This window comes from Budorcas taxicolor, chromosome 2 (assembly GCF_023091745.1).
Source record: "Budorcas taxicolor isolate Tak-1 chromosome 2, Takin1.1, whole genome shotgun sequence".
Lineage (NCBI taxonomy): Eukaryota > Metazoa > Chordata > Mammalia > Artiodactyla > Bovidae > Budorcas > Budorcas taxicolor.
This window is the reverse complement of record NC_068911.1, coordinates 68,191,579-68,215,465: the sequence shown is the minus strand read 5'-3', so window position 1 is coordinate 68,215,465 and position 23,887 is coordinate 68,191,579. Positions and strand designations below refer to the sequence as shown.

General features: G+C 42.8%; 1 protein-coding gene across 1 annotated transcript in view; it reads left to right on the top strand.

Annotated features, from left to right (window-relative positions):
* Positions 1 to 23,887, top strand: part of RAPGEF4 (Rap guanine nucleotide exchange factor 4) — a 326,591-nt gene that overhangs the window by 42,002 nt on the left and 260,702 nt on the right. The window contains exons 2-3 of the mRNA XM_052635961.1: positions 16,110 to 16,252; positions 19,094 to 19,182. Of these exons, the coding sequence (XP_052491921.1) occupies positions 16,110 to 16,252; positions 19,094 to 19,182 (232 nt within the window). The remainder of the gene's footprint in view (positions 1 to 16,109; positions 16,253 to 19,093; positions 19,183 to 23,887) is intronic.

Genomic DNA, 23,887 nt, shown 5'->3' with positions numbered 1-23,887 from the left:
GAAAGAGGCTATATTTGCATCCCGAACTGCTTGCAGATCTGCACAAGGGGGACAACCGTGTAAAACTCTGATCAAGACTAGTCCTAAAGGACCAAGCAGAGCACCAAATTAGGAAAAGAACTGAAGATTTCTTGATGCGGAGTCTGCCAACTGAAAAATTCATTCAATTCTCACTCATTAATAACAGTGTTCTCTTGCCGGTAAATACCTCCTTTATTCCTGCTTAGAAATGACCATCGCATTTCTAAGGGGTGGGAACCAGGTCCTTAGATTTATTTTAAGCTACATTAAATTTATTAAGCTATATTAAATAAATTTATTAAATTTATTTAAGATCCATGAGGATGCAGGATCTTGGAAATACAAAAAAAATCTGGGCAAGTTAATGACTCTGTTAGAAAGCCTGCAATCGATCCTAATGGAGACAGAACTGAAAGATGATTATAAACAGAACTGTCCCAGCCACTAGGATTTCTCTGCTCTATGAGTCCATCATGCCTCGTCAGAGCACATGCCTCAGTGAAAGCAAGACCACAGGAAGCACAGAAGTGTGGTTTCTCTCCAGTACGAATCTGCTGATAGGCTTGCGGGGGTTCCAGCCCGGTGAAGGTCCCTTCACATTCAACACAGGAGAAGGGGCGCCCACCGTAGTGTGTTTGTTGGTGTCTTTGTAAGTTGGACAAAGGCCATACCCCATTCTTGGCACTTGGATGGCGTGTCCTGTGGATAAATCACCTTATATTTGGATAGAAGGTTTGGTATGCAGAAGCCTTTAAAACAAACAGGGCAGATGTATGGTTTGGAGCCTTCCTTTTCTGGGTTTCTGTCATCTTAGCTGTGATGATTCAGACATACAGAGGACCAGGGCGAGCACTCTGAGATGGCTTTTGAACTTTTCCATAAAAGTTCACAGGTATCTGAGAAATCCAGGTCTTTTACTGCATACAATGGCATATTAGTATTAGAAGGAATTAATATTGTAAGCAAGTGATCATGCCGCATGAATAACAAACCATGATTACATTATAAACATACTATAGAGAACTTACTATTTTAATTAAATAAAACTACAATAAAAATGATCTGACACCTTTCATGATTTATATTTGTTCCTGGACAGCACTGTAATTATGGACAAATGGTTCATATGATGTTCAAATAAATGACTGTAATTAGGATGACTTTCATGCGGTCGAGCTACATTTTTAGTTTTCCTTATTCAGTGTACCCTTCCATCATCTTCGCACACCCACTGACGCTTGCAGATGAGAGAAGACATTCCGGAACCTTACTCATCAACAGCTGGAAGGGCCCTTGTTCTCCGTGTCTCCCTGCCGCAGCCTTGAGGATCCCCATGTTGTCTTCCTACACCTCCTCTGCCATCCCGCCTCCACTCTCCAACACCAGCACGTTTGCAGTCAGAGCTACCTCCTGCTCTGGCCTGTCCCTGCTGTCCAAGAGCTGGGGCACAAGACTGCAGAAGCATAAAACCCAGAAGAATGAGCGTTCAGTGGCAGAACAGCCTTAAAAGCCAACTGTGTGTTTTGTCACTATGTCCAGATCTTTAGACACTCCATGGACTACGGTCCTTTAGGCTCCTCTGTCCACGCTGCTGCTGCTGCTGCTGCTGTCACTTCAGTCGTGCCCGACTCTGTGTGACCCCATAGACGGCAGCCCACCAGGCTCCTCTGTCCCTGGGATTCTCCAGGCAAGAACACTGGAGTGAGTTACCATTTCCTTCTCCAATGCATGAAAGTGAAGAGTGAAAGTGAAGTTGCTCAGTTGTGTCCGACTCTTAGCCACCCCCATGGACTGCAGCCCACCAGGCTCCTCCGCCCATGGGATTTTCCAGGCAAGAGAACTGGAGTGGGTCGCCATTGCCTTCTCCACCTCTGTCCATGGGAGGGAGACAAACATCATATGATTGCTGATCAGTGAGTGTAGGAATTGGCTTTGCCTCCCTGATATCTAGCAGAGCACCTGCTAAGAGGTGGAATGAGGAAGGCAATCCAAGAAAGGGGCATGTATAATAACTTGTCCAAACTAGGATACTTGTGAGAGTGAATGGGGACACTATTAATAGTTTCACTGGGCCTGTAGGTATAACTGTGACTGTCCCAGGAAAACCTGGACTTAGTGTCACCTTACTTCTAGGTGGGCATTACAGAGAGAAGGAGAAGAGAGTTATGGCTGTTACACCTGAATGAAGGTGACAAGTGGAGCCCTAAAGCTCTGTTTAATTGGCCCCCTTAACTTTTATCCCTTTCTCCTCCAGCTGATTCCCTGCTCGCAGACTGATTTTTCAAAATGATAGCTCTGATTTCTTCAGTCTCCTTAAAATCTCTGCTGGTCCCCTCTGGTTAGCAGAATAAAGTCTGTACACTCACTGGCTGGCATTCCAGCCCTGCCCTTAGTAGGGATCCAGTCCAATTTCTTAGTTTTCCTCTTTGAGAGGCCATTGGAACTTCAAACCATTGAATCTACTAGATACTCTTGGCTTATAACTTCTTACCTCCATGCCTTTGCTCATGCTTTATCATCTTGTTAGAATCTGTTGGATAAAGAATCTGCCTGCAGTGTGGGAAAATCTGCCTAATGGGGAGACCCAAGTTTAATCCCTGGGTTGGGAAGATCCCCTGGAGAACGGAATGGCAACCCACTCCAGTATTCTTGCCTGAAGAATTCCATGGGGTGGCAAAGAGTCAGACATGACTGAATGACTAACACTTTCACTTTCAGTTTATCATCTTGTTGCTTGGAAACCTTCTCCCCTGTGTTTGTGCTTATACAATTTCTGTCCACTCTCCATGACCCAGCTCAAATTTCAGCTTAAATGCTGTAGGAAGCTGAAAGTTGGAAGGAAAAAGTTCTCTGTGAAGCCTTATCCACTCATTCCTGTCTCATCTAGCTCTGAACTCCTAGGAGTCACTATATAGACCTCTGTGGATCTTTTTATGGACCCATATGACTGCTTTCATCCTTGCATTTTCATCATTTATATAGAGATTTTAGATCCTCTTGGAGATCAGAAGTGGTTTTAGGGCAGAATGAACGTCTTATTCTTCCTGTAATTCTCAGAAAACTTTTCATTGTACTTTGCACTTGGTTAACATGCAATAAATTTGTTGGATGAGAGATTAGAGACTGAAATTCAGAATTCTTATGCCTTTTATCTCTGCTTGGATGAACAAAAGCTGTAGAACAAAGGTACTTCGTGTTTTGCTTGCGTGGAGACTTGGGGCTGGGACGGTGTGAGCATCTGATTCTTGTTGGCTCTAAGGACTGGCTCCCTACCCTCCGAAGAGGACTCGATGAGATAGACCAGCTTCTGGCATTTAGGAAATCTGTTATGATCTCTCAAACTAGATCTGTCTTTGGCATAGATGGGGAGTCGTAATATCCTATTACTAAATGGACCACACACAACTGTGACAAGATCCCTTTCTGATATTGGCCTTGTCCAGCTACTGGTTCTCTGGGAATTCAGTCTCCAGGCATCTTATTGCCTGAGTAGTCATAACTGCTGGATGCAATAATTCAAAGCTTGCCTGAAATTATATGCAAGGCTGGCTTTCTTTTTATTAAATCAGCGTTCGAGATACCAGCCTACCTGGCCTGGACTATTAATTCTGATTACTTTGAAAACTGAAATGACTAACAACAAAAAGAAAACCTGTCAAACTGAATCTTCATCCCTAACTAATCATAATGCCTGCCATATGCCCTTGGCATGCATCATGTTGCTGCCTGGGGCATTTCATTCTCTGCAGTGAGGCGTGCTGGAAATGTGTGTTCGTGTGGACTGCTCTGGCCATTTTACACTCTGAAGGGGTACCCAAAGCTGTTTCCCAAAAGAATGAAATTCAAGGCATCTGTTTTCCCCGGCATTTGTTGTACTGAAACGATGGAAATATGCTGTCTTAGACGTAGTGAGCATGACAAAAGGCTTTAGTCTAGCAAGAATTTATTGTGAAATTTTATGCAGTACTTTCTCTACTGCCCAACTCTAGATTCCATTAGACAGTCTACTCAGTATTAAAGCCTGAGTACTGTGAAAGAAGTGCTTGACTCTGTCTGTAAAGACTACGTCCTACCATGCCTTAGGGAATCTTTGGTTTACTAATAACTTTAGCTAATGGCACCCTCTACCCTTTGGTAGGCCATGGCCAACTAAACATACAGAGAACATGATTCCAGTCAAACTCCTGAGTGCATTGTGCCTTAGCCATAGATCTGGAAGTCCTAGTCTCATTTTGGTTAAGATATTTAGAGTCTGAGCCACAAAGTAATTATAGGGCAACACTTTTCATTTTACCCTGATTAATTTTTACGTATTTATTATTTGGGCTTTTCTTATTCAGTGGTAAAGCATCTGCCTGCAATGTGGTAGGCTTGGGTTTGATCCCTGGGTCAGGAAGATGCCCTGGAGGAGGAAATGGTAACCCACTCCAGCATTTTTGCCTGGGAAATCCCATGGACAGAAGAGCCTGGTGGGCTACAGTTTGTGGGGCTGCAAAAGTCAGACACAACTTAGTGACTAAATGACAGCAATTTATTTATTTATTGTCTCAGTATATTACTCCTCTTAGAAGATAGGCCTTTCTAAAGATGGACAGAATTTCCAAGATAATTTAGGCCTACAGCTCCCTTTTGGTTATGAAGAAGCCAAGGCCCAGAGAGGTTAAGCAACTTGCTGAAGGTAATACAACTTGATAATATAAGTGACATAGTATCATTTCTACCACATTCTATTGGTCGCAGGGTTAGCCTGGATTCATTCAGTTCAGTTCAGTCACTCAGTCGTGTCTGACTCTTTGCGACCTCATGAATGGCAGCACACCAGGCCTCCCTGTCCATCACCAACTCCCAGAGTTCACTCAAACTGACATCCATTGAGTCAGTGATGCCATCCAGCCATCTCATCCTCTGTCGTCCCCTTCTCCTCCTGCCCCCAATCCCTCCCAGCATCAGAGTCTTTTCCAATGAGTCAACTCTTCACATGAGGTGGGAGAGGGTGAGGGTGGGATGATTTGGGAGCATGGTATTGAAACATGTATAATATCATATGTGAAATGAATTGCCAGTCCAGGTTCGATGCAATGATACAGGATGCTTGGGGCTGGTGCACTGAGATGACCCAGAGGGATGGTGTGGGGAGGGAGGAGGAAGGGGGGTCAGGATGGGGAACACGTGTATACCTGTGGCAGATTCATGTTGATGTATGGCAAAACCAATACAATATTGTAAAGTAATTAACCTCCAATTAAAATAAATAAATTTATATTTTAAAAAAGCATCAATTCTTTGGCGCTCAGCTTTCTTCACAGTCCAACTCTCACATCCATACATGACCACTGGAAAAACCATAGCCTTGACTAGACGGACCTTTGTTGACAAAGTAATGTCTCTGCTTTTGAATATGCTGTCTAGGTCGGTCATAACTTTCCTTCCAAGGAGTAAGTGTCTTTTAATTTCATGGCTGCAATCACCATCTGCAGTGATTTTGGAGCCCCCCAAAATAAAGTCTGACACTGTTTCCACTGTTTCCCCATCTGAATTCATTCACAAGTCCCACTTCTTCTTTTAAAAAATAGCTTTACTTAGTTATGGGACTGTGCTGGGTCTTCACTGCTGCGTGGGCCTTTCTCTGGTTGTGGTGAGCCGGGGCCACTCTCTAGCTACAGTGCACAGGCCTCTCGTTGTGGCGCCTTCTCTTGTTGCATTCGTGCTTCAGTACTTGTGGTACATAGGCTTAGCTGTCCCATGGCGCATGGGATCTTTCCGGACCAGGAACCCATGTATCCTGCATTGGCAGGCAGACTCTCTACCACTGAGCCACCAGGGAAGCCTGGTCCCACTTCTTGATGGAGATCATGACAAAGCTTCTGTGCCCATCTTTACTACACTATACTCATAAAGTAGAAATTTTGTTTCATAACAGTTTAGGCTCTCTGGAGCTATATACTGCCACTTTAATTGGAAAAATTTCAGCCATTCTTTCTTCAAAAATATTGTTTTCTTTCCTATCTTCTCTCTGTTTTTCTTCTGAGACTTCAGTTGTTGTTCAGTTACCCAGGTGTGTCTGACTCTTTGCGACCCCATGGGCTGCAGTAAGCCAGGCCTCCCTGTCCCTCCCCATCTCGCATAGTTCGCCCAAGTTCATGTCCATTGCATCAGTAATGCCATCCAGCCATCTCATTCTCTGACACCCTCTTCTCCTTCTGCCCTCAATCTTTCCCAGCATCAGGGACTTTTCCAGTGAGTCAGCTGTTCTCATCAGGTAACCAAAATGCTGGAGCTTCAGCTTCAACATCAGTCCTTCCAAAGAGTATTCAGACATATATATTAAACTTTTGTTATTATCCCCCATGTCATCAAGTCTCTGTTCAATTTTTATCCATTTTTCTCACCATGTTTCAATTTTGGTTACTTTCTACTCTTTGCCTTAAGGTTCACTGATTTGTTTTCCCACAGGGCCCAATCTCCTCTTAAGCCCATCCAGTGAATATTTCTCCTTTTCATATTTTGTATTTTTCAGTTTTAGAATCTTCATCTGCTTCTTTTTAGATAGTGTCTGTTTCCTCTACTGATATTCTTCATCTCTTCACTCATGCTAATCTTTTCTTGTAAGTCCTTAAACATAATGGCTGTTCTAAAGTCCTTGTTTGGTATATTTGCCATCCCTATCATCTCTGGGTCTGTTTCTATTGACTTTTTTCCCCATTATGAGTCACATTTCCCTGTTTCCTCGTATATGTGGTAATTTCTGATTGTATGCTAGACAGTGTGATCCTCTCATATTAAAGAGTCTGGAGGGAGGGAGGTGGGAGGGGGGTTCAGGATGGGGAACACGCGTACACCTGTGGTGGATTCATGTTGATGTATGGCAAAACCAATACAATATTGTAAAGTAATTAGCCTCCAATTAAATAAATTTAAATTTAAAAAATAAAATAAAATGTAAATAAATAAGTAAAGAGTCTGGAATTTGTTACTTTCTTTAAGTCATGTTACCTTCTGTTTCCATAGGAAGGTAACTTATTTACTGATCAGTAAGTTTCTATTGAGGCTTGTTTCTACTGAGGCTTATTTTTCAGCCTTGTCAGGGTAATTCTAGGTTTGGAGCTAGAATAGTCTTTTCGAGTCTCAGTTGAATGTCCAGGGTGATTGGTGAGGTCTGACTACTCTGGCTGGTCAGGGTTGCTATATCCCTCAGCACTGTGTGACCTCCAGAATCTCTGTTCAGCTTTTACTCCCCAGAAGCTGTTGCCTGCTGGGCTTCTGCATGAGTATTGGACTGCACATTGGCAGCTAATGAGTCAAGAAGACCCTTCTGCTAAATTTTGGAGCCCTTTTTATGAACAACTTCCCTCTTTCGGGGTCACTTCACTGTAGGTTTCAGCTACTTCAGCATCCCTGAATGCCAATAAGTGCCCCACTAGCCCTGCGATACTGCCGTGCTCTACTTGGGTTCTCCCTCCGTGTCTGTGTTCCAGAAAGTATTTCCAGGCAAAGCGTCAGTTATTGTGTGGATCGCCTCTTGTATTTCCATCCTTCCTGGTCATAGTCCTGCATTACCTGTTATCTAATGCCCGAGAACAGTTGCTTCCTGTATTTTGTTCAACTTTTAAGTTGTTTACTGTGGCACCCGTTACTCCATCATAGCAAGAGTAGATGTTCTCTTCTCTTTGTATTGAAACAATAGATTTTTTAATAAATAGAAAATTCCATATATTTAAAAAAAATTGCCATTCTACACGCTGCTCAGCTGATCAATCTGTGGCATCAGATATAGAGACGGCTTTGTTAGTGAGCTAAAGCCGCCGATAAGGCTTTCTTTGACTGTTGTCTGAGGCTTTCTTTGACTGGGTGTTCTTCAGTAATGGGTTGATAAATTGATGAAATAAATTCTGGTTGAAAATTTTTGGTTCTAGGTCAAAATGTTGCCCACCTTGACATACTAAGTCCTTTTTCTGTCCTCTTTTGAGCTCTTCCCAGGAATTCCTATTATTTAGTCCTCCTGCCTGTGTTCTTCTTTATGAGAACTGAACTCAAGCTTCCACGATCCCATCACTTATCTGGAGATGTGTCTTCCCTCAGTATGCCTATAAACTCAATTTTCTACTCCTATAGGTTGTTTATCAATTAAAGTAAAATTCAGACCTGCCCCCTCCAATTTAAATATCCTTATATCCATTGCAAGATTGTGGGGCAGGACAGATTAGTTACCACACAAGCAGCCTAATTACCTCCTCACAAGAATGATAAACTCTCTTGTAGTTGTTGGTGCTGTTTTATATACTTCACTTTAGAACTATTTTCCATTTGTGCCTACTTGAATGGATTTGAGTGTATATCTTAAAAAATGGTACCAATCTCTGTTTCAGGGCTACAGCCTTAGAACTCCACTATTTCCATTCTCCATATGGTTTTTACATTCAGGAAAGGCTGAGTAATATCACATTTTTTAATATTTAGATGTACTAAATTAGTCATGAAAATTAGCATGGCTTCACATAAAAAAAAATTAATGGATCCCACAAGAAATCTTGGTCAATAATTAAGCTGCTATTAATATAAAAAATGAAATGATTCTTTCTGTATTCTTTCACTGGGAACATTGGAAGTGTGAGGATTTATTATTACTCTAACTTGATCTAAGTGATCAAGAAGAACAAATATTTTACTGATAGTTTCTTAACCAAAGTGAAAGTGAAAGTGTTAGTCATTCGGTTGTGTCTGACTCTTTGTGACCCCATGGACTATAACCCACCAGGCTCCTCTGTCCATGAAATTCTCCAGGCAAGAGTACTGGAGTGGGTAACTATTGCCTCCTCCAGGGGACCTTCTCCACCCAGGGACTGAACCCTGGTCTCCCGCATTGCAGACAGATTCTTTACCAACTGAGCCACCAGGGAAGATACTTCTTAACCAAAAAGTAATATAATTTTCTTTGAAATGTTTTTCATTTTCAATAATAAATAATAATACATTTACAAGTACAAATACAAAAGACACAAAAATGTCTTTGTTCTTTCAACAGTGTTCCAGACACTGTTCAGGGTGCTGGAGATGTGCTAGGAGCTCAGCACGTCTGACTCTCTGCGACCCCATGGACTGTCCCAGGCTCCTCAGTCCATGGGATTCTCCAGGCAAGAATACTGGAATGGGTTGCCATTTCCTTCTCCAGGGAATCTTTTCAACCCAGGGATCCAGCCCACATTTCTTATGTCCCCTGCATTGGCAGGTAGGTTCTTTACCCCTAGAGCCACCTGGGAAGCCGTCCCTGGCAGGAGAAATAGTTGTTGCGAGGCTCTCAGGTGGGGCAGAGGCCTTTTAAGGGGCAACAGAGACACCTGTATGTCTGGAGGAGACTAGAAGAGGCAGTGTTGCAGAAACCAGGACTCGAGAAACCAAGGACCACACTCGGAGGGTTGGAGAACTCAGGTTTATTACGCCAGTAGACCCAAAGAAGTTAACACTCCAAGCTCTGAGCCCCGAACAAAGGAGTTACAGAGTTTTTATAGACAGACTATAGTGGGCAACACTGGCTGTTAATAGGCTGGTTTAAACTAAGGGGTTTTGGACGCGTGGGAACCACAGTCGAGATGGGGAGGGGGATGCTTGACCTTTACACAGACAGGCATGATTAAGCAGGTTTGCAGGGGCTGGGTAGTTGCAAAGAGCAGGACAAGGGTGAATGAGATAAGCTCCAGTTCCTAGCATTGTAAGTATGTCCCCACTTTCTGAGACTACGTGACCTATGTGATCCAGACTGTGCAAGGAGCAAGCTGAGTTACAGAGGTAGAAGGAACAGGAGGTTATGTAAAATTTTAACTTTTCCTCTTCAGAAGGGCCAAAGGAAATCGGTAGCTGGAGTGGGGCATGGGGTCCAGGTTATCTACCATCATGGTAGCTTACCCGATACCCTTTTTTAAAGCCAGAGATTTTCAACCAGCTGATCCACAGAGGAGAAGGCATTTTCAAACGGCCTGCTCAAAACGCATTTCCCTCTGCTGCTGCCCATAGGTTGGAATGCATAAAAGCTTAAAAATAATGTCCTCCCCACTCCCCTATCCTCAGCCTTCCTTTTTTCACTTTGTTTCTCCTTCAAGAGTCTCCTTCTTGTTGCCCAGGAATAAAGAGCACTGAGAAAAGACTTATCAGAAAGATCTCAAGAGATTCCCATTTCCTTTTTTCTAATCCTTACAACCTAAGGGTCTTAGGTCTCTTCAAGTGGTTAATGGTTGCAGTGGCAATTTTTTGAACAGCGTCATCTCAAAGTTGAATGTAGCACTAAGTACTGTGGAATGATTTTTGAGAGCATCTGCATGCTATGGTGCAAATTGCATGAGAGAAAAAAAAAAAAAAGCCGTCATTTCAGACTTCTCTACAAAGCAGTTGTAAGGAGGCATCAGTTATGAGTCATCCCAGAAGCCACTTGAAAAGGTTAAGGAGCCAAAAGAAATTATTTTTAACATAATGCTAACGGAGCAAGTGTATCATCTGAGGAAAATTGGGAAAGCATTCTACTTGATGCAATGCTTGGAGTCCAGTAAGCATCCGGTTTGGCTGGGAGCTGGGATCCCCTGACTGCAGTGTGTAGTGGAGAGGTGTGTGCTTGATCATTCCATCCTGAGGTCAGATGCTCATGCAGTCAGAGAAGGGTTTTGAAAAGGGTCTGTTAAAATTAGGCCAGGCTGTACTTTGATTTTGTATTTGTGATGAGAGGACCCGTAGCACACTGAGCCTGGTCAAAAGGTTTCCCTTTCTCTTTTCACTAATAAATGCAGGGTTAGCCTTGTTTAGATATTAGCAAGACTGATCCTGCCCTCAGCCTGATGACAGGCTTTTTCAACTGTCCAAGCAGCCCTGGGCCCCAGAGCTGGCATCTCTCTCTCTCGTGAGACTGATGACACACTGGTTGCCAGTAAAGGAGGGTGGAGGTATTCTGCCCCCTCTATTGTTTGCTCAGGGCCACAGTGGTGCCCCTGGTGACCTCCAGCCCCAACTCGCTTATTTGGGACCCTTGGGGGGCCATTTGTTCTTCACTCTTTTATGGAGACATAGAAGCCAGGGGCATGATTTCTAAATAGAGAGGCATTAGACAAGGAATTTGCAGACTTAACACGTTCTGCTCCCTGGCGGCTGATGTGCAGGGCATATTTTGGGAGGGTCACAGAGGTCATGGTGTTCATTATGCTAGTCGGTCTCAGCTGTGGAGATAAAAAGCTGCAGCTGCACCTGGGGTCTTCGGAACCATCAAGGGGTTTTCTCTCAGAGTCACCCTGAACACAGGCAGACTCAAGAGACGAGAGAATTTTGGCAATTCGTTGAGTTGAGGGATGTGCTCAAGTGTGTGTGCGTGTGTGTGTGTTGTTAATGAAAAAGGTGTTCACCGACGCTTGTTAAAGGCAGTAAGCAGTTTTTTAGGACTGTTGAGGTAGCTATGAGGACCACTGTCATAGGATTTTACAGTGGGGCAGAGGGATTGGGTTCAACTCTGAACACAGCATGGACAAGTGGGAACTTATAGTCAAGGAGCAAGGTGTGTGTGTGTTAGGAAGGTGCTCAGTGGATGGAAAATTACCGAGAGAAAACATCAAGGGTAAGGGAGATTCTGGGTAAACTGACCTGACTGGATTTTTACTGAAGACAAGGGTGATTAGGTATCATATGGGGGATGGTGGAGGATGTGAAACCCAATCAGATATGGAGGGTGGTCAGATATCAAGAACGGAGGGCTCTGGTTAAACTGACTTTTTAAGTGAGATTCTTGCTAAAACTGCATTTTACAAAGAAGTACACAGATGGGTCTAGGAAAAGATTCAGGAGTCCAGCTCCAGTTTGGTCAACAAAGGATCTTTATCATTGTGTATGTGTGTGCTTGTGTGTATGTGTTTGTACATATGTATATCTGTGTGTGTACATCTCTGTATATGTGTATATATCTGTGTGTGTGTGTGTGTGTGTGTGTGGTAGGGGGCTGGTGGGTAAGAAATTCACAGAGAGCAGAGTCAGTAAAGCAGGTCTCTAGGGAGAGGAGCCCTAGTGACTCACCACATTTTTAGGAATAAATGATGGAAGAATGGTGGTACAATAGGAATTAAAAGAGAAACAGGGAAGAACTGATTCTAGGAAGAATTTTCAGTTGTGCCTTCAGGAAGTCTTTATAGAAGTTGCATTCACCAGTAATATCTGTTCTTCTGAATTCATATTTCCTTCTTTCCTATGTTAATTGCCCTTCTTACCACATATCACCTTGATAATTGCTGTGCATGTACAACTCCCGCTGACTCAGTTTGAACTTCCTCAGCACAGGAGCCATGCGCTTTGTGTCACCGAGTCCTTTCTTCTCTTGTACAGACACTCAGTAAATGTTTGCAGATCAAATGAATGCATTTCAACACCTTCTTTCTGAATTTTGTTGATGTTGTTGGGAAAATTTGTAATTAGTAAAGAGTCAACATTTCAGTATTCTAAGTGGTTAATAATCATATAATTAAAATGCTAACATGATGAGTGGTAAACATCTTGAGTTTCAAAGACTTTTGATATATCCATGTCATCACTGGCTTTATAAACACATGATTTTAGTATACTATAATACTTACCTAGCCTCTGTTATAATGTTTTTGCTGGAAAAAAAGATTTCAGAATACTTGCTTCATCTAACAAGGCTTTGATGATGAATATTTCAAAGCCCTTTAAGAAGTCAGTAGTGAAAGGCTGATGTTATCAAGTACATTTGTTTGAGATTTTACTGTTGTTAGAGAAAAATACACATGCACACCTATCTATAAACCCTTCCAAAACCACAGGAGAATTTCAGTATTGTCTTTAAGCACTTCATTCATTCTTTTAAAAGGTCTTTGTGGCAATGACGACAATGAAGCTGAAGGTACTCATAATAAGAACAGCTTCTGTAGCCCTTTATAATTTATAAAGCTCCATGTATTATCTCAGACTCAACAGTTCAGTAGGAATGGGGACAAGCTCTTTATAACCCCGAGTTACTGTTAAAGCACAAAGAATCAAAACAAACTGCAAAGTCATTTTAATGCAAATGTATTTATTTAGCTTTATACCCAATGTTCTGAAATACATTTATTTGATCTTCAGAAGGCATCTGGAAATTTAGAAAAAATACAAATGAAGTATTATCAAGCATCCATACGTTCCCACAAGATAATGGTCCCATTACAGCCTGTTATTGTCCATTTCTTGGGCGAGCCTTCTGTTCACAACTCTGGGAAGGCAACTTGGCAGAGAGCAGTCTTGCTTCCCCTCCCTCCTTTCCTTTCCCTCTTCACCTTCTTCCTGCACCCCTGCCCGAGGTCTGACTGCTGGGTGTTGGCACCCCCTGTCCTGGAAGGTCCCCGTGAGCTTCTGTGGGATGTAGCCCAGGGTGGGGGTGTGCTTACTTAGCAGACTGGTGAAGAGGGGGGCCCTCCTCGAGGCAGAGGATTCGCAAATGTCTATTATCATATAGTCAACCAACAGAAGTCATCTAAGAGGAGATGTTTGGCTGATTTTAAGGTTATTGTACATCTTCCCATGAAGATGCCTATGTGTTATTATCTTATGCTCTGACTAATCCAGAAACTGATTCATTGGTCCCTAGGTGATCTCAAATTGACTGCATTAAGGTTTAAGACCATATTACATTTTCACATTGCATAATGAGTGTGGGCAGCAGGTGGAATCCAGAACCTTTGCTCTCCCTCATATACCTGACGTTGGTAGTTTCCATGTTTGTATTCTTTGTAGTAAAAGAAGGTCCAGCCCAGAACATTGTGGGCACGTGTGTTCCCATGCTCACCATACAGTGTTCTGATTTTGGTTTTGGAGCTCCCTTCCCGACTGGAGTATGAGCTCCTTGTGGGTAGGGTTGGCTTCTTGTTCATCTCTGTTATTCCAGGGGAAGATATCTTATATAAATAGGAAAGCAATATAGTTTACTGAATGGATAATTAAAATGAATGTGGACTCATGAAAGGATGTGTTTGGCAGAGAGTCATTTAAAATTTCATGTGCTAAGTTGCTTCAGTCATGTCTGACTCTCTGCAACTGTATGGACCATAGCCCGCCAGGCTCCTCTGTCCATGAGGATTCTCCAGGCAAGAATACTGGAATAGGTTGCCATGCCCTCCTCTAGGGTATCTTCCTGACCCAGGGATCGAACCCAGGTCTCTTATGTCTCCAGATTTTGATAACTCATATTGCAACGTTAAGTCTTGTTTATTCAAATGCCATTAATTTGAAAGGTAGATAAGATAAAAAGTTATAAATAAGTATTAAAACCACTCCTTTCAAGATTGTAAGCATATTCTAATGTTCTTTTGTGGTACTGCCAATAGGCATTATCTACCATTAAAATTTATGTAGTACTCAAAAGAATTTTATTTTATTGAAAATGTTTTTGGTTTGTGTCTTTTTAACTTTAGAGGAATTAACCTCTGTCTGACCTTGCTGTCTGACTTAGAAAGTTTTTAATAATGGACAGTGAAATTCATCCTGTAGAGCTGAAGAACCACGAGAAGAAGAAAAAGCAGGAAAACAGTGACTCAGTAGTTAAAAAGGGCTTCCCTGGTGGCTCAGCTGGTAAAGAATCCGCCCATAATGCGGGAAACCTGAGTTCAATCCTTGGGTTGGGAAGATCCCCTGGAGAAGGGAAAGGCTACCCAATCCAGCATTCTTGCCTGGAGAATTCCATGGACTATATGCAAAGAGTTGGACACAACTGAGCGGCTTTCACTCACACTCACCTGTAGACAGTCCCACCTCTGCAGTTTGCAGTTTGTCTTTGCTCTTACAGTTGTACTTCTGACTGACCAGCTGTAAACTGGAGATTCCCACGAGCCCCTCTTTGAGTGGATAAACTTGATAGAGCTGTTCACAGAACTCAGGGAAACACTTACTTACTAGATTTCTTATAAACAGGTATAGTTCAGGAAGAGCCAGGTAGGAGAGAAGCACAGGCAAAGTATGGGAAGGGGCACAGAGAAGTCAGGCCCTCTCCTGGTGCCACTCCTCACATTTCCAAGTGTTCACCAACCTCAGCCCCACTGTGGAGGGGTTTTTATGGCGGGTTCAGTACTTAGGCGTGCTTGATGAAACTGATTGGTCATTGGTGACTGAACTCAATCTCCCGGCGCCCCAAACGTCAGAGGGTGCTGCTCAAATTTCCAACCCTCTAGTCACATGACTGGTTCTCCAGGCAACCAGTCCCCATCCTTAGGTTACCTAGGAGTTTCCCAAAGACACTTTGTTAATATAAACTCAGTTGTGATGGAAAGGAGCTTGACACCTATTTCACCTTTATGACTCGTAAGCATTTCAGGATCTGAGGACAAAAGGCCAAGATACCCCTGTGACTCTTATATATGAAATAGCAAGAGTTTTAGCTCTGTGCAAGGAACAGTGAACAATTTCTTATAATTTTGTGTTTTTTATTATAAACCACTATATCATACCATCTGCAGTCATTGTGACTTTTCACCTGCAGTCGTTTAGGGTGAGTAGTAGACAAAGGTCTGGAAATATTTTCTTTTTTTTTTTTTATTGGGGTATTACAGTGTTGTGTTAGTTTCTGCTGTACAGCGCAGTGAATCAGCTGTATGTATACATACGTGCCCTCCCTCCTGGACCTCCATCAACCCTGCCAGCCTCTCCTCTGTCTAGGTCGGAGCACCAAGCTGAGCTTCCTGTTCTATACCGCACGTTCCCACTAGCTATCTGTTTTATACATGGCTTGCACATATGTCAGTCTGGTTCCCAGTCCATCCTCCCCTTCTGTGTCCACAAGTCTGCTCACTACATCTGTGTCTCTATTCCTGTCTTCCAAATAGGTTCATCTGTACTGTTTTTCTAGATCCCACATATATATGTTAATATATATTTGTTTTTACCTTTCTGACTTATTTCACTCTATATGACAGGCTCTAGGCCTGGAAATATTTGTAACAGTTGTAGGGGAATAAATGTTTACAGTAAAACACTTGCAATTCGTATATTTCCATTAATCTGTTTGTATTTAGACTAATAATGCATGTGGACTCCAGTAAGTTCTTTCTGATACAGCTTTGTGCCTTTTCTCCCCTTTATAGACCACTGGAACGATCCAGTGAAGATGTGGATATAATCTTCGCACGGCTGAAAGAAGTTAAAGCTTTTGAGAAATTTCACCCAAATCTCCTTCATCAGATTTGTTTATGTGGTTATTATGAGAATCTGGAAAAAGGCATAACATGTAAGAAATGCAACTCCAGTGGTGTGTTTTCATGTATAAGTTTGTGTTCATTTGTGGTTATGCTGTGGGGATGGATAGCAAATGGGGTGTCTTTGTGCCAGATAGTTGAGCTCAATCAAAGGTATGAGGTTGACATTTCTCTCTCCTTGTTTATTCAGTTCTATAGCATTTCCTTAACTCCTTTGTTCATAGCATGTAAATGGTTCTTCCAGGGCAGCCTCCTTTTCAGATGGAGCTAGAAGGATTTGTATATTCAGCAAGATCCTTGGAAGTTCTAATATATAATTATTTTCTGTAACCCAAGAAATATGGGAGCCAATAGGATATTAAATGGGCTTCCCTTGTGGCTCAGTGGTAAAGAATCCACCTGCCAATGCAGGAGACACAGGAGTCTCAGGTTCAGTCCCTGGGTTGGGAAGACCCCCTGGAGAAGGAAATGGCAACCCCCTCCAGTACTCTTGCCTGGAGAATCCCATGGACAGAGGAGCCTGGTGTGCTATAGTCTATGGGGTCATAAAGACTCAAACATGACTTAATGACTAAACAGCAACAGCAAAAGGATAAGATAAGATAAAAGGTCTCAACTAATGATAATAGTCATTTTAAAAATTAAAGCACAGCTGGTTTACAATGGTAATGTTTTGAATTAACCTCACTGATAACATCTATTCCAGATGTGACTAACGGGTGGGGGGAGTAAAATGATAGGTTGACAGCTGCATTTAAAAAACATACAAGTATATTCTTATTTAAAAAAGTAATGCTATTACCATCTGTTGTGATGCTTTATACTGTGGTAACAGAAAACTCCCATCCAACTGGCTCGACTATGATTCCTATAAGGAGGGAACATCAGTTATCCATGTATAAGCAGTCCTGAGGTAGGATGGCTTCAGGGCTGGTTGATTAAGTGTCTCAATGACATTATTAAGGTCTAAGGTTTCTCTCATATTTTTGTTGGTTTATTTGTTTTTGCTGTTCATCTTGAGGTGTCGGCTTTTGTACTCAGATTTGTCCCAAGTGGTTCTGAGGCAACTAGCTGCAGCAATTGGAGGCATTGCATGCTGATACAAAACATTCCTGCTGAAGGACTATTTCTTATCTCTTTTCCAGAAGTCCCCCAGTAGAGTTTCTGTGTTGTTTCAATGGCCAGGATTGCATCATGTGCCTTCTGATTAAACCAATCACTGGCACAGATTATGCGACCACGTGATTGATTTAGACCAATCATGGTTACCCCAGTGGAGCTAGGGAAGAACCTCATATGCTCTGAGTATTTGGCCTTGTGGAGGAGGGTGGGAACTTGTATATAATCCATGTTCAAGGCATGATTTCAAGTGGGGAACTAACAGGGTGTGTCACAACATCATTGTAGAAAATTTAGAAGACAAAACAAATATCTCCTACAATCTCCAAATCCAGAGATTGCTGTTTACATTTTGTGTGTGTCCTTCAAGATATTTGCCTATGTGCACACAAAGCACAGTCACACTTCTGTTTAAAAAATCATCCATACATGTTGTTTTCAAACCAATATTTTTTATTCTTAATTGGTGGGAACATTATTTTTTTTAGAGATAAGACTCTGTCTTCTGTTTCTTACAGCCGTTTTCAAAATAAGTCTTCTATGATATGTAATGTGAATTTGATTGGCAAGTGATAATGTCTTTGGGGGCCAAGAAGTGCATGAAAGGCAAAGCCTTAAATCTAAAGTAAGTCACTTACAAAGGCTAGGAGTAGCAGAGTTACTGGCCGAGGCCAGCTATAAACTCATCAATCCCCCATCTTAAGCTTGTCATTGCACCTGGTGGGATACCATTGTTGTTCTTGCCTTTCCACAGCATGCTTTAGTCAGAGAGTTTAGAACAGCTTGTCATCATTAATTACGGCTCCCAGAAGCTTCCTCTTATGCAGTGAGCCCTAGCCTTGCCAGAACTCAACTGTCCCACTGAGTTGTCATGTGATTTTTCATTGAGCCACTTGACTTCTGAGGTAGGATTCTGTGAAAAGAATTTTAAAATATCAGATCATTCCATCTAGTTACTTAGCTAGAATATTTAAAAGGGTAGTTGGGTTTGCATGAGATTTTTGAACCAGTGTTTCAGAATGACTTTCTAAACTATTGGTCTTAACTAGGATGTGGGAACTAAGATTCTCACTAAATAGCTAAATGCTTTGTCTCTGAGATAACAAAAGTAAAGCAAAACTGAGTTCAGAAATTTCTGCTGAGAATCATTTCCAAAGAGTGGTTACCTCCTGATGCCTAAAAGCAGTGAGTTTATACAACAAAGTAGCAAGTGAACAATGACAATATGGTAGTTAAAACTTTTTTAACAGATTTTATTTTTCTTAATCAGTCATTGGTTAGCTTAAAATGAGACATTCTATTCTGGAAAACATGTTGTTTTTTAATATAAATAGATTTGTGAAGTTGGGGGTGGTGATCTGGTTTTGTTGAGTCACATAGTCTTTTTAATACATACCCCATCTAGAGTGATGATTTTCCAAGTATCACAACACAATGAAGTGTCTTTAAGACAAATTACAGAGAATACCAGACAATTCTTCTTACATTCAAAGAATCTTATAACCTTTAGGGTTATCATCCCTTATTGCTACTGTGTAAATATAAAAGAGTTCTGCTTCATGGAATGTTAAATAAATAGGATATTGCTTTGTCGATAGAAGAGGGAAAGAAAATTATGGTATGCTCTGGTGGGAATAGATAAAGGAATCTCATCTAGGTCCAAGTTAGGCTCACAACAGTCAGTGAGAAATTATCAGATTACGTGGTAAAACCAGCTTACATTTGGCCTGCTTACCTGCCTGTTTCTTTTCCAGTATTTCGACAAGGTGATATTGGAACCAACTGGTATGCTGTCCTGGCAGGGTCTTTGGATGTTAAAGTTTCTGAGACCAGCAGTCACCAGGTAAGATACCATATTCTTTTTATTTTCTTAAAGTAAGATTTATTATTGTTATTTTTAATGATACATTATCCCTCTGTCTTGAATGCTATCAAAATTACATTTTCAAACCCATTTCATCTTTCCCATAGTACAGAGTTCCATAAGTATGTGTTGAATTCCTTTATTAAGTTACTCAAGAAGCACATAGTGAGTGTTTTCCACGATGTAAGTATGGCGCCAGGTGTGAGAACATGAAATGCAGAAGCGCACAGGTGCCCCCCAGGAGCCTGCTGTCTGTTAGAAAAATGCAACCAAGCCCCCAGCAGTGGGAAACTGCTCTCGTGTAAGGTGAAACGTGAGCAAAGGGGAAAGAGAAGCAAGTCTTCCGAGGTTCCTCCTTAGATCCTCCTGAATCTGGGTTCCTGACTTTTCTCTGCCTTAGAAGTGACCCCCTTGTCAGCTTTAAATTTTTAACTTATTTTTGGCTGCGCTGGGTCCTGGCTGCCGCATGGGCTCTTCCCTAGCTGTGGCAAGCAGGGGCGGCTCGCTCTGTGCTTTCAGGCTTCTCGTCGCCGCGGCTTCTCCTGTTGCGGAGCAGGGGCTCCAGGGCATGTGGGCTCAGTAGCAGCGGTCCCTGGGCTCTAGAGCGCAGGCTCAGGATCCGTGATGCATGCCATGGGCTTCATTGCTCGGTGGCCTGCGGGGTCTTTCCGGATCAGGGATGAAACTTGTGTCTACTTCATTGGCAGGCAGATTCTTTACCACTGAGCCACCAGGGAAGCCCCTCTTATCAGCCTTTTGTGAGCTCCAGCAATGTAGGGAAACATGGTCAAGGCAGTCTCCTGAATACCTCTCACCATTTCGCTACCTCATCTCGTTGAATGTGGAGGGCCGAGAAACATGGGCTTACTTTATCTTCATCAGTCACCTCTGAGGAGCGTGGTGTCCTAGTAGATGAAACTCATATTCCTGCTGCCTCCTCCATCATATTTGTGAGTTTGGAATGGGTCCTAGATTCTCCTTTCACATCTGCAGTGACCCTTTCACCATCATTATTCCACGTGGCCTACATGTACAGAACCTTCCTACGTAGAGCCAAGAACCTCTTGTCTCAAAAGGACCCCCCTCTAGAGGCTGCCATCCAGCTTCAGTATGAAAATGTTCTGAGTCTTATATTCACATATATCAGGATTCAGATAAAAACCGAAGGAAGAGAATCAGCTAAGTAAAAAATTGGAAAGAAATATCAAGAAAGGTCAAGTAATTAAAGGGGCAAATAATCTCCAGCCAAATACCATGTTTAAGATAGTGCTTCTAAGCCTTTTCCACATGTGGCACACTTCAGCTGTGAGAAAAATCTATGGCATACTCCATTTGAGATTTAACTTTGTAGGAATTTGTGTGTATATTGGAGTTGTGGGCAGTTACCATCTGAGTGGATTGTTGGTTAGTGGACATTTGGAGTTTGGAGTACAGTAGCCTGTGTTCTTCCCATTGTCATGGAGGGTTAGGGTCTCAGGCCAGTACCCAAGTCCTCCTCACCTGAGAGTATACCTTTTCAGTGCATCTGTGCATCAAAAGTTCCACGAGGAACTGCCTGGAACCTGTGCCTGCCAGCCTCGATGGTACTGTCCTCCTGCCCTCTCTTGCAGGGCCAGTTCCCTCTTGAATTTCAGAGCAGCCCAAAGGGAGAGGTGGGTTTTGATTCTTATAAGTTGCCTCAGTTTTCCAGTGGGACTGAGAACAGCTAGCAGTTCTTGGATATTTGTTATGTGCTAGGCAATGTTCTCGGAGAAGGCACTGGCAACCCACTCCAGTACTCTTGCCTGGAAAATCCCATGGACGGAGGAGCCTGGTGGGCTGCAGTCCTTGGGGTCGCTAAGAGTTGGACACAACTGAGTGACTTCCTTTTCACTTTAAACTTTCATGCACTGGAGAAGGAAATGGCAACCCACTCCAGTGTTCTCCTGGATAATCCCAGGGATGGAGGAGCCTGGTGGGCTGCAGTCTGTGGGTCGCTAAGAGTCGGACACGACTGAGCAACTTCACTTTCTCTTTTCACTTTCATGCATTGGAGAAGGAAATGGTAACCCACTCCAGTGTTCTTGCCTGGAGAATCCCAGGGATGGGGGAGCCTGGTGGGCTGCTGTCTATGGGGTCGCACAGAGTCGGACACGACTGAAGCGAGTTAGCAGCAGCAGCAGCAGCAGCAGGCAATGTTCTTAGCACGTAACTGTACTTGCTCCTTTAACCTTGTGAGGTGGGTCACATTACTGTTTCATTTTACAGATGAGGAAACCAAGTCTTTGAGTGGCGAACTAACTAGTTTCAACTAACATATCTAGAAATTAGGGACCAAGATGAATAAGCAGTGAGGCACTTGAGCATATGCTCTTAGCCAGCACTCTGTACTGTTTGACTCAGAAGAAATATGATGAAGCAGTTCCCTCTCTCTTGGCTGTTTCTCATCCTTTCAGATCTTCTCACGCCCTGTATCTCTGCATACCTTCTGCCTGCAGGCTGCTGTCCAGGTGGGTCCCCTCCAGACCTTTGTGCTCAGAGTGGCTTCTGATGCTAACCTTCACCTGCTCTTAACTGCATGGATGTGTGGAGGGGACAGGGCCTAGAAAAGGATGATCTTCCTTCCTCCTCTGGCTGGTTCTTAATGAGTGATGATGGTGACACAGAAAAACTGAATAAAGAAAGGTGAGGAAAGAGGAAAAGGAAGGAAGATGAAAGTTAGGAAGGAGAAAGGTGAGAAGGGAAGCAAAGCAGGGAAGAGAGATGAGGAAGGAAGAATTTGCAAGGGCAGAGGAAGTGTTCTTAAGGGAAGATAAAGATCACCAGCAGCGATGTGCTGACACCTCAGATACTAAGCTGGCATGAGATTTTGATGGTATTAAAATACTATTTGGCCAGGGGCTGCCTGAGTATTGCCCTTGACCAGTTATCTCTCAGTGTGGGGTGCTCGCCAAGAATAGCTGAGCAACAGCTGTGGATTTAAAAAAATTTTTTAGTAAACTTTAACTTTAGATTCTAGCTATGGCTTTGACCTCAGCTCCAGTGAAGAGAACTTTCCTAAGTTGGGCTTTGTTGTTGTTTGGTCACTAAGTTTTGTCTAACTCTTTGTGAGCCCGGGGACTGCAGCACATCAGGTTTCCTTGTTCTTCATTATCTCCCAGAGTTCGCGCAAACTCACGTCCATTGAGTTGGTGATGCTGCCTAATTATCGCATCCTCTGTCGCCCTCTTCTCCTTTTGCCTTCCACTTTTCCCAGCATCAGGGTCTTTTCCAGTGAGTTGGCTCTTCGCATCAGGTGGGCAAAGAATTGGAGCTTCAGCTTCAGCATCAGTCCTTCCAATGAATATTCAGGGTTGATTTCCTTTAAGACTGACTGGTTTGATCCCAGTTTGATCTATAGTCCAAGGGACTCTTAAGAATCTTCTCTAGCACCACAATTCGGTAGCATCAGTTCTTTGGCATTCAGCCTTCTTTATGGTCCAACTCTCATATCTGTACATGACTACTGAAAAAAAAACCCATGGCTTTGACTACACAACCCTTTTTCAGTGAAGTGATATCTTTGCTTTTTAATATGCTGTCTAAGGTTTGTCATAGATTTTCTTCTAAGGAGCAATAGTCTTTTAATTTTGTGGTTTCAGTCACTGTCTGCAGTGATTTTGGAGCCCAAGAAAATAAAATCTGTCACTGGTTCCACTTTTTTCTCTTCTATTTGGCATGAAGCTGGGCTTAGTCTTCTCATATTCTCATATTAGCTTTATACCAAAGCTGGCTTTTTGCTTCTTCTTCTGTGTCCTTCACAGAATCCAACCACAGTCCCAGCCAGAGTTTTCTGAATTGATTTGTAGAGTCCCTAAGAAATAAGGGAGAGAAGACTTATTGACCTCTATAGCCTCCAACCCTCTGGAGAAATAGACAGAGGACCCAGCCATCCAGCCAGCTCTGATAGAGAAGATAGAATTCCAACCACACAAGAGGAAGGAGCTAAGGAGAATGAGTGAGATGGCTGACACTTCTCTCATGGCAAGTGACTCAAAAGAGAGAAACAAAAAGGTCATTGCCATCTGCTCTGGCCTTGTAATGGACTCTGGGTCTCTTCCCAGTAGTCATGTGGCCAAATCAAGGCAGTGGGTTAGCCAATCAGAGTGGTACCCTGTATAAGTCAGGGTTCTCCAGGTAACCAGTATCAACAGGTGATAGATAGATATATAGATAGCAGACATGTCCTTTAAGAAATGGGCTGTGTGATTGTGGGCACTGCCAAGTTGGAAATCCTGAGGGCAAGCTGGCAGGCTGAAATTCAGGTGAAAGCAGGTGATGTAGACTTTACAGACGTTAATCTTAAAGCTGGAAATTCAGAGAGAATTTCTGTGTCACATTCTGGAAGCAGAATTCCATCTTTGGGAGACTGCAAGGGAGACATTGGCTTTTAAGACCTTCAACTGATTGGGTGAGGCCCACTCATGTCATGGAGGGTAATCTGTTTTAAAGTGCTGCTTGTAAGTGTTAATCACACCTAAAAACTGCTTTTACCTCAGAATCTAGGCTATTTGACTAAACAACTGGTTACCGTAGTCTAGCTAAGTTGACACATAAAATTAATTATCATATGCCCCTATCATGGGGGGCAAAATGGGTTTGGGCAGTGGGCCATGGGAGGGGAAGCCAGGAAAGTCCTGGAATTCCCAGAGACCAGCACCAGCAC